The sequence below is a fragment of the Corvus brachyrhynchos genome, unplaced genomic scaffold, assembly GCF_000691975.1.
Source record: "Corvus brachyrhynchos isolate BGI_N302 unplaced genomic scaffold, ASM69197v1 scaffold148, whole genome shotgun sequence".
In the NCBI taxonomy this organism is placed as follows: domain Eukaryota; kingdom Metazoa; phylum Chordata; class Aves; order Passeriformes; family Corvidae; genus Corvus; species Corvus brachyrhynchos.
The window spans coordinates 714,089-724,947 of NW_008239785.1; the positions used below are offsets into that span (position 1 = coordinate 714,089).

At 40.3% G+C, this 10,859-nt stretch overlaps 1 protein-coding gene across 10 annotated transcripts in view; it reads left to right on the plus strand.

The window, feature by feature from the left end:
* The window catches only part of B3GNTL1 (UDP-GlcNAc:betaGal beta-1,3-N-acetylglucosaminyltransferase-like 1), a 104,938-nt gene that overhangs the window by 73,260 nt on the left and 20,819 nt on the right, over positions 1-10,859 (plus strand). For all 10 annotated transcript variants that reach the window (XM_017743199.1, XM_008640546.2, XM_017743201.1 and 7 more), the window contains one exon: positions 4,741-4,865. In XM_017743199.1, coding sequence (XP_017598688.1) covers positions 4,741-4,865 — 125 coding nt within the window. The remainder of the gene's footprint in view (positions 1-4,740; positions 4,866-10,859) is intronic.

Here is a 10,859-nt window from a genome sequence, read left to right on the forward strand (position 1 = left end):
ATACAAACTGTGCCTCCAAACAAAGTGTCTGCAGCTCAGTTTCATTCTATTTTTGTGATAAAAGGTCACAAAAAACCCGAACTGAGGAGGTGTCAAAATATCCTTTTGAGCACAGGAGACTGTAGCCCGTGCTGTAAAGCTCTGAGGTAACTCTGTAGCTGTTAGGCACTCACTGATGCAATTTTCCACTTTCTCTGCCAGAGCACACAAATGTCATTCCCTTCAGAAAGGCAAGGGGTTGTAATGATGCCTGAGAGGTAAAAGGCTAAGTAGGAATTTGGTTTTTTGGCACGTGAATTAAAATATTGTCAGACTGTCAAACAGCTTATCAAGATGCTTTGGAGAAAATCAGGATACAACACAGACACTACTGGGGGTTTTTTGTTTGTTTTTGGCTTGATATATTTAAGGCTGAACAGAGATCAATATTAGATCTAAAAAGGAGAAAAAAAGTGGTGGAGCCACTGGTTAATTACAGTTTATAAGCTATTTGAAAATTCACCCCATAACACACTTCTAATTATATCTTCTGCTGGTGTGTTATTAAATATCATTTAGAATTTACCACCTCCCTTCCATTTGACTTCCCCATCATATTTGTTTAAGTGCATTTCTCTGTGCCAAGACATTGGGGTGAAAACAACCTTTTGGAGTTTCCTTTAACCTGTTATTTCCCAAACAATGGAATAAATGCTGATGGGCTCCAGGTCCTATAATCAAGGCAAAATGATGGAAAGGCATGCTTTGGATGAGAGCCAAGAAATGAAGTGACAGATCTGCAGAAAGAGAGACTTAATATCTTGGATAATCCTGTAGAAAAACTGTTAATAGCTATTTAATTCTTTCCATGCACCAATTTTAGGCTCCTCTGATGAATTAAAGCAATTTGGTTTTTTCTGTCCAACAGTTACCCCGATGGTGCTGACTGGTTTACAAAATGTGTACTAAGTCATAGCCCTGTTTTGCTTGATTCTCCTGATCAAAGGAGGGGCCAAGCTTTTCCAAACCTCAAGGCTTTTCTCCCGTGTGGATTGATGTACTTCTCCTCTTGTTCATCATCACTGTTTTTTATAACTGCATGTATACATGAAACAATGTTAGATCTCCCATTTTCACCAGTCAGATTTCTCTGCACAGGCTAAATCTCCACTGGTTGTGCTCACAAGGATCTGCCAGAGTGCCTGGGAGCTGGGAAAGGGCAGGGAGTCAAAGGTGACTGAGACAAGGCTGAATAGAGATGGCTGAGGAAGTTGGGACAGATTGGTTCTGTGGCAGAATCACTCTTGTCTATTTGATTTAGCAGTAAAAGGCAGATTTTATATTGTGTTTGTGCCTCTACAGCCCCATGGTGGTTTCTGTCCAAGTGACCAAAGGGAAGGACTGCTGTCAGCCTGAGGTGCTGTTGGTCATCCCAGGGCTACAGCATGATCTCACCAGGTGTTAATGGTTACAGCATCACACAGGGCATCACTTGCATTCAAACTCCTCCAAAAATTGCTGGTCGTCCCTACTGATGCTCCTCATCTTTACTGATGGTGGAGGTGCAAGAACTGTAGCCAGAATTGCTTGTTGTGAGATGCTTGAACCCCCTTGAAAAATGTTGAGGTTGCTGCAGTTGGAGCACAGTTTGCTGCCAGGAGTGAGAACAGCGAGCGATGAGAGGATGGCAAGACAAGGATCATAGATTTTTGTGTTTGGCCCCTGAAGAAGGAGTTACTTTAACTCAAGTTAGGATTCTGCTTGACACCCCATGGTGTATAAAAAACCAGTCCTCTCATCAGTACAACCCTCAGCACAGCAAGCAGTACCTGCCCCAAATACTGGGTCAACAGAAACCCTTCCCCTGTTCAGTAGGAATGTGCTGAACTGAACGATGGTTTTGCATTTGGCTGCTTAGAGCAGAGGAGGGGCAGGCTGTGCTTTATTCTGGGAGCTGTAATCAGTTTATCCCTTAGTGCAGCAGAGGATGTGGTGTTGGGTTTTGCCTGTGATGTGGAAAATTCTGCATGTAGTCCAGTAACATGTAAACTGTGCAATTTAATTGTATTTATTATTGCTGAAAGCTATTGATGTGGTAGCCTATTGCTGAAATGCTGGGTAACTGATACTTTTAGCTATGGATATTAATTTTCAAAAAAATACATTAAAATATCCCTTTAGTGGTTAAACAGCTTTTTCTTTCAAAGTTGTGTTGTTTCACAAAGATTCCTGGTGTTTCAAATGCCATCTGGATCCAATAATAGATCTCAACTGGGAAGGAACTCTTGTATTGCAGCAAACTTACACGCTCAAGAGCCGTAGGAAGTCCCATCCCTGCAGGATCCATAACGCAGTCAACATCTTTCCTCCTCTGAAAAATGCATGGCAGTGCTGCTCCTTTGTAATGTGAGAGGCCACTGCTGAGCAGTACAAGGCACCTGCTCCTTCCTAGGGCTGAGTGCACTTTCTTCCAGAGTATTTCTGCCAGTTACAGGAAAGCAAAAGAGCACTTGGAACCAAACAGTGTTTTGAAAGATCCATTTCCTTCTGCAGTAACTCTTCTTAAATATACATATTAATGGTTGTCTTGAATAACGTAAATGCTTATCCAAAAGAAAAGGAATTGCTGAGATGTCTGTGATGTAATCATAGATCTGAATTAAAATCTGACTCCTGCAGCAAGCTGATACGTGCTGCACTTGTGCCCTGAGACACAGTCTGGTATGTGACCGGAAAAGAGAAAAAGGTTTAAACTTTGCTGCTGGCTCAGTATTTCCCTTTAAGCCTAGAATGAGAAAAAAAATATAGAAAGGGCTACAAGATAGATGGAAAGAAATTGATTTTGTGTTTTTCTTGTGTTCGTGGTGACTGTGGTTGCTGGCTGCTGCTCCAGCTTCTCCTAGATTTCTTTTATGGCTTTTAAAGTAGCTTCACATAAAGCATAAATTGTATGAGGTTGTCTAAAAGTTTTCTTCTGCATTGCAGCTCTTAAACCAGAGTTCACAGCAATGTCTACAAAGGCAGCCAATAGCTCCAGATGAGCTGCCCTCAGAGAGCAGCTGGAGCAGAGTCCATTCCCTGCAGAGTGTGGGAGCATTGGCCCAATTCGGTGTCACACATGAATCACAGAGCCAGGGCTGCAACTGCAGGCTCCAGAGCCTGAGTGGACTCTGATTTCTCCCAAGATCCATATGTTCAGCTGAGTGTTTTGGAATTGTTTTCCAGGGTTCAAAGATTTTTTTTTTTTTCTCGTTTCTCTTCCACACCCCTCTGGCTACTCAGCCTGGTGGGTATGAGAAACAGTCACTGAACCATATTGCTCTCGTAACTAGAGGGCCAGTCCAGCACTTTAATTAGAGAATCTCATTTTCTTAATTATGGAAGAAACTCAGAAGCTGTAGTAATAGGGAAAAAATTCAATATCATTTTTTTAACTTTTACTCCTATTATTTTTCTGTGTTAAAATTGAGGCTGAGGTTTATTCATGTATGTGATGTTGTCTACAGAAAGAAATGTATTTCAATCTCTTCACCTTCTTTTCCTTCTCAATTTTGTCATGTTATCTTTCAGCTTTTTATTGTTGCTACACTTCAATATTTTCTTTGACCCACCTGGTTTTATAAAAGGGAGCTTTTTAGTCTGGTAAAACCATGTGACCTTTAAAACACTGTATTGGGGGGAAGAAATATCTGTATTTAAACATGAAAAAATGAGATGTTCTAGTATTTCAAGAAGTTGTAGCTTTGCAAAATACAAATAAATGCTACTTTTTTACCTTCTGTATAGGGCTTGAAATGTGGGTTTGTGCTTTCATGTGCCTCAAAACAGAATTGGGTGCTATGAGCCATGTGATTGCTCTTCTGCCACTGTATCTCTTGCGTGAAGATTCTCTGATTTTTAAGTGGAAAATGTTGAAGTGATTGTGAAATCTCTAATTTTTCCTAGATCCTGCTAGATCCACAGTTGAGGGAGGTTTTATCCTGTAGTGTTTTCAGCAGCACTGGATGCAATCCCATTAGGATGAATGTACCATGGAAGGAAGTTTCAAGACAATAAAATTCTGTTTTCAGATGTTGCCTCATTCTGAGGTTGCCTTTATTGCAGTTTTTATTAAGGTCTGTTGTTATGGGGCCCGAGTCACCTTTCCTAAGCAGAGACCAGTATTTATATGACAAGCAGAGAAAGAAGGAGAATTCCAGTAAAGCAGAAACAAACCTCTTCTGAAGTCCCTGATCCTTTTCAGTATGAGCCGTTTGGTTACATGGAACTTTAGGCTGCACAGGCTGTTTAGCAGCTGGGTTTCTTTTCCTTTTGGATTCACCTGCACCAAGCTTGAGATCCCTGTCAAAATGAGATGATGTTGATTTTTCTATCTCTGTCCTTGCAGTCAGCTGCACTTCATTTTTAAGTAGCACTGGTCATTCAGTAGCATTAGCTGCATTTATTTCATGACCCATTAGATAAGTTCATTGGGACATACACAAATAATATTATAGAGTCAGAGATGGACTTGGGTTGGAAGGGAACTTAAAGATCTTCCTGTTTCACCTTCAGGACACCTTCTATTAAACCAGGTTTATCCAAGCCCCATCCAACCTGGCCTTGGACCCTTCCAGGGATGAGGAATCCACAACCTCCTTGGGCAACAGAAAAGTTGCATTTGTGAATAACAATTCTATTAAACCATATTAATTTGGCAGAAAAGTAAAATCACTTCAGACGTAACTGAATACTGATGGAATAACTTGTTTTCTGTTCCAGGGTGTCCCAGAAGATCTGTTGTTTTTTTATGAACACCTCCAGAAGGGTGGTGAAGTGTTTCGTGTGAACCACTGCCTCCTGCTCTACCGGTACCATCCCCAGGCTGCGACTCACTCCGTCCTAGAGTAAGCTGTGGTTTCTAGGAGAATTTAAAAGTTGGGTTTATCTTGGAGCATAGGCAGCAAAGATGGTGAAATTGTATTGGGGTATTTAATTAGGACTTTTAATATGTAACATGCAAGGGTTTCATTCTCATGGTTTTTGCCATATGAACCATAATGTAAAAAATATTTTTAAAATGTTAAGGCTTAATTTCAAAACCAACTGCCTCAATATTTAAAAAGTAAACAGAAACTTGTAATACCAACAAAAATGGTCTTTTGAAAAAAAAACCAACCAGACCAAAACCAAACCTTTAATCTGATAATGTGCTCCCTTTACATATATTATTTTCTTATTTTAAAGGGTCTAAACCATCTAAATCAGATAATGAGGTTTGAAAAATCCCTGAGGATGTTTAGGAGTAATTATCTCAGGTGCTTCCTTGTAAGGTGCCTTTGTTGCCTGCTGCCTTTCCAGGACTGCTCAGCCCCTAAAGGAGGTGTTGAATTGCTGATTCCTCTACATGCTGCAAGCTGAGCCAAAGTTGTTCCTTTCTTTTAGGCATTGACATGAAAAAAAAATTATATGGGTTTTACTGTCCTTTAGGAATCCCATGCCAGAATCACAGTGGTAATGAAATAAACTGTTTTCTTACTCATTAATGATGTAAGTACATTTTTCAGACAGTCCTGTTTTTATGGCTTTGTAGAACTGACCAGTAAATCTGAATATCCCTGTGTACATTTTAGTTGTCCATCCCTGTATTATTGCATATATAATGTATATAGTGTATATAGTGTAAAATAAATAAGTCCCATAAATAGTACACCTATGGTTAATGTCACTACAAATCTTTATAAATACATATGTATGTGCATATCTATACAAAATCATTTAGCTATGAAAAGGTCATTCAAGCAAATAGTACATCTGATTTTGATTTTGTAAACAAGCACGAAATATATTATTTTCCTTTTTATTCATGTTTAAATGTAAGGATTTTTTTTTTTTTCCCCCTCTTTTACTGTGTGATCCTTTTGGCAGTTAGTGACCAACTTTTCAGCCACGCATTATGGGATGCTAAGAACTCTTGGAAGCCTTTTGCTCCGATCTGTGGGAAAGCATCTAATTCTTGGAAATTAATTTGTTTTGAATTTACTGCAAGCTGTTGCTTATTCAGATCTCCAAGGTTGTGTGGCACAAGCACCCTGAATTACAGCATCCTGGGGGAATGTGGAAATGCTGTGAGCTGTTTCAGATGTGCAGGGTGGATGTCCAAATTGGCGCCTTTCTTGTCTCATTCTAAGAAATCAGGCGAGCTGCTCTTCCTCTTGGCTTCCTGCTGGTGCTGCTGGGGATGATATTTGGTGTGACTTTCCAAACACGAGGTTGTGCAACAGCTCTTTGTCCGGCCTCATTCCCTTGTTTGTTGCCCAGGTTGTGAAGGGTTGCCCAGTGTTTGTGTCTGGAGACCGAGGTGCGCGTTGAGCAAAAAGAGATTAATGGACTCACAAAGGTTTAAGTTTATAAGTTAAATTGGGTCTTGCCTAATTTGCTTCTTGGTCATTCCACCTTATTTAATGCATCTTCTGGCTTTTCTAGAAGGCTTTTGCTTTATGGTGTGTTTTATTGAGCAGTTCTCTGTCGTGTTTTGCTTTTTGCCATTGGCCTGTGTCATTTTCTAATTTTGAGTTAGCCTAGACCTGGATTTGGAAGTAATAACTCATCAGCCAAATTAATATCTTGTCTGAGATCAAAATGGTGTTTGTAGGAAAGTTGGTTATTTTTTTTAAACACTTTATGCCTAGTTTCAGTCTTAAAAACCATAGCAGGACATTTTTTACACAGGTACATCATTCATTCTTTTCAGCAAAGCCAACAGTCTCTCGTAGCCTGTGATGGTTTCAGTTTATGTGGGTGTCTTTCAGAACCATTCAGGGGGAAAGAAGCCTCACTGCATTTTCAGACTTTGTAAAATATATGTAAAACTGCTTGGGAAGTGACATTTGGTTCTTTTTTTTTCCAGTTAGTATGTATAATTGTAAACATTCATGTGCTTTAGGTCATTTCCTATGATTAGTATCCTTCTGGAACAAATATCTAGAGTTGAGAATATCTGTGAAGCAGGAAACTAAATCTTATGTGCATTCTCCCTTACCCTGGAGGCATCAGTCTGCATTATTAAATGTTTTGGGTGCGTGACAGAATCTGCATGTAGTTCAGTGCCTATATTTAGATTTCATTAGGTGCATGCAGAAATATGCATATTCTCATTGTCATTTCATCCAAAGTCTGTGGATACCTGCTGGATTTTGAGAAAGTTCTCTTCAGCTAGGAATTCACACACAAAAATCCTACCTAGCATATCTCTTGGATCTAAATCACTTTGTTTGGTGTCATATCCTAGGGCTGTGTGTACTCAGTGCTGCACAGCCACGTTATGTTGATGTGAGACCATATCAGAGCTGGCTTTAGAGTGAGAAGTACTGGAGTAACAAAGCCTGATGTATAATAAAAACATTTTAAAGTTCATAGATTTTCTCTTGCCCAGGGGGAGAGAAAGGAACTGTGTATACAACAATACCTCACTGTGAGATGAAAGTGAGCTGGGAGTGAGGTGAGCAGTAAAACATTGCACTTGTCTTTAGGTAGTGCTGCTCATGAAGACAGGTGGTTGGGGCATGCAGCTAATCCTTGGAGCAGTTTACAAGTTTTTAGTCAAGACAAATTTAATATACTTGGAAAATAAGGTTTGTACCTCCTGTCCAAGATTCAGGCAATTCCCTTTTACACAGAAAAAGTGAAGTGCACCTTCAAGGCTTCAGTAATTTCGGATCCCCTGTGCTCAGAACAAGTATGATATTGGTCTGCAGGAATAACCAGAATTCCATAATCTATTGAAACCATCTGGTTTCAGGCACTGGAAGCTTCCAGTGTCATCTGAGCGAAGAGGAACAGGCGCTTAGTGTGAAACACACATTTGGCTGTTGCAGAGGTGCTCTGAGGCTGGGTCTCGTATCTGTGGTGAGCACAGGAATGCCTCCTTCATTTCCTGCAAGAACATACACGGCCAAAAATAGGCAGGGGAGAGGAATAGCGTAACATATTCCTGTAGAGCTGAAATAAAGATGAGGTCAACTGCATTTTTATCTTCTACGCTTGCATTTGGCACTTCAATTAAACATGGAAACTAATGACCTCATTAGATTCTTGAAAAGTAAATGCCATTAACATTGATAGTCTCTGTCTCTCTTAATAAGCCTTTCATGAAAAATAGGCCACAATGCAAACCATGCCTCAGCTAATGACCCGTGACCTGAAGATGAACTCGGACATTAATAGAACCTATTAACAGTGTAAATGTAATAACTCAGTATAGTCCAGCATTTAATAAGTTCACATGAAGTTCAACAGAACAACAACGGCAAAAGAAATCAGTTTATTCACCAGTATGGCCAAGGTTCAAACAGGATTTATTTCTGAATTTCCTGTGGATGGTAAGGGCCTTGAATTCTGCATGCAGCACTAGCTGTAGGGGATCTGTTTTTTCAGCTCTCACTGCGATTATGAAGTTCTCTGTTCCTCCATCTCTGCTTTATCGATCAGGTGAGGTTGCCCTATCACACAGAACTCTCTTGTGCTGCCATCAATAAAAAGGCCCTGGAAGAGGCCGTTCACTTGGGCAGCTCCTCTTCCCGCTTGGCGTTACCTGAGCACTGTGCAGGGCCAGCACAGAGAGGAGAGGTCAGATTTATGGATCTATAGTGTTTCTGTGGATGGCAATCGATGCCTAAAATTCCAGTACTGTTCAGGATATTGGGCTTGTATTTCTGCATTTCTCAAGTACTTGTACATCTGTCTTTGCTCTGTGGATTCACTTATGTGGCCTCACTGGGGGACGGAGGGGAAAGGCAGTGCAGCAATATGGCGAGGTTTGACTGAGCTCAGACATTAAATCATATTGCTTTTATTGTCACATTATCTTTCATTTCAAAATAGGAGTAGAGCAGATGTTTCTTGACTCCTGTATTCAGTCAGTGGGTCACCACACATTTTTAACAGAGCTCCATTGTTGCATTGCTTGGGTGGATGGTCTGGTAATAACTACTTGGGGCTGAGGAACACACGGCGTACTCATTCTCACCCTTTGCATGAATACCCTCATTTCACTTCTACAGGATTTTAGGTCCTCTTCTTCCTCCCAGGCTCCATAACTGATGAGCATTGAGGGGCCACGGCAAGTGAGATCTTAGGAAAATTATGCAAGCCTCAAAAATTAACGCTTCAAGTGGAAATACATCTAACATTTCTTTTACAAAGTTGTGACAACGAAACAAAAGAAATGGGGAAAAGAATGTATTTCAAGACTTAGGGTCAAGAAAGAATGTTAGGATATGGGAACTAATTTGTACAGTGAGAAGAATTTTGTCCCACCTTCTGGCTGAGGAAGATCTTGTGAACTGAATACAGGCTTGGGAATGGTACTAAAGGCTACTGCAAATTGCTTACTCTAATCTTTTCTGAGAGGGGTAGGAAAAGCAGTCTTGATTTGGGGTGATGCAGAGTAATAATACCTGCTAGGTTTTGCTGGTGGCTGTAAGTATGTAATAATGCATAATCTGAAAATAGCTGTGAGAATCACCTCTGAGTAGTGGTTTGTACAACTTCTAGATCGTTTCAGGCGTTTTCTTTAATTACCCTTTGCACGTTGCTACAGCTCCTGTCTGGTGCACCTGCACTGGCTCGTAAAGGATGGGAAAATGGCATTCCCTTATCCCTCGAGGCAGGAATCCCAGTTATCTGTTCTGGAAACATCAAAAAATGTGGCAAATTAGGTGAACCGGAAACCTGGAGGGAATAACCGAAACTCTCCCCTTTGACACCTGTAAGCTCCCTTTTGCTTCAGCGTGTGGGATTGTTTGTGCTGAGGGAGTTCTCACAAGGATGAAGTCTGTGAGTGTCACTCTAAAAGCTCAGTCAAAATTCTCCCCTCAGTTCTGTATTGATCTGATATCTCAGCTTGCACTGTTAAAAGTATTTCAGGGTTAATTCAAGACTTTAAAGTGTTTGATACAACTTGATTTTTTCATTGGAAACACACAGTATGGGGATGTGAGCTTCAGAGCTTTTCTGTGGGCATTGCCATAAGAATGCCTCATAGTGATGCAAGCAAAAAATCACAACTGCTGAGTGTATTGGCTTCATTTTTACATCCCACAGTAGGCATTTGAGAAAGTTTTTTATTGGTGTTAAATGAAGCTGTCTGACAATATTCTTATGGTAGAACAACAATCCAATTAATTTGGAGTTGAATACCTTTCATACCCTTTTATTTCGGAGTGCAGTTCTCTTACATGCTTTCCCTGCTTGCTTTTTCCAGGATAACATTCAAAGGTGAGACGAGTCAGTAAATCTGCTTCAGTCTGAAATCTTCATGGGTGATTAACACTGAGATTTGTGCTGATTGAATTTTACCTCAATAGGCACTCCTGTGGCACAGAGGCTCCCATGACCCAGGCAGCAACCCCAAACTGTGTGGAAGAACCAATACTGCTGTGCTGGGACATCCATCTCCATGACAATTAGAAACATCTTCTCTAAGCCTGGAGGTAGATTGCAGTGTTTGCACTGCACCTAGAAATTAGTTAGAAGTTCTTTTCATGCCTTGTAAGGCTGCCTGGTTTTTTACTTTAGCTTTCTTAATGTTGCAAACTCGAGTGGAAAAGAAACTTGGCAATGTCACTCAAGCCAACAGAACAGATTCTGAAGTTCCTTTGGAATGTAATACGGTGTTATCCTTCTGAGGTCACATTTCAAAGGAAAATCACTTTTAAAACCTTTCCATTTATGTGCAAAGCAATAATCTTCCTTTTTAGAAGCACACAGAAGCTCTAAAATTTCTAGTAAAGTGATCCTGGAAAAATACTTGACTTTCATACTTTATTCCTTTAACTTTCCTTCTGGGACTACAGTGTGCTCTAATGAACATGGAAAAAGGCAAGTGTCAAAGGATGCCT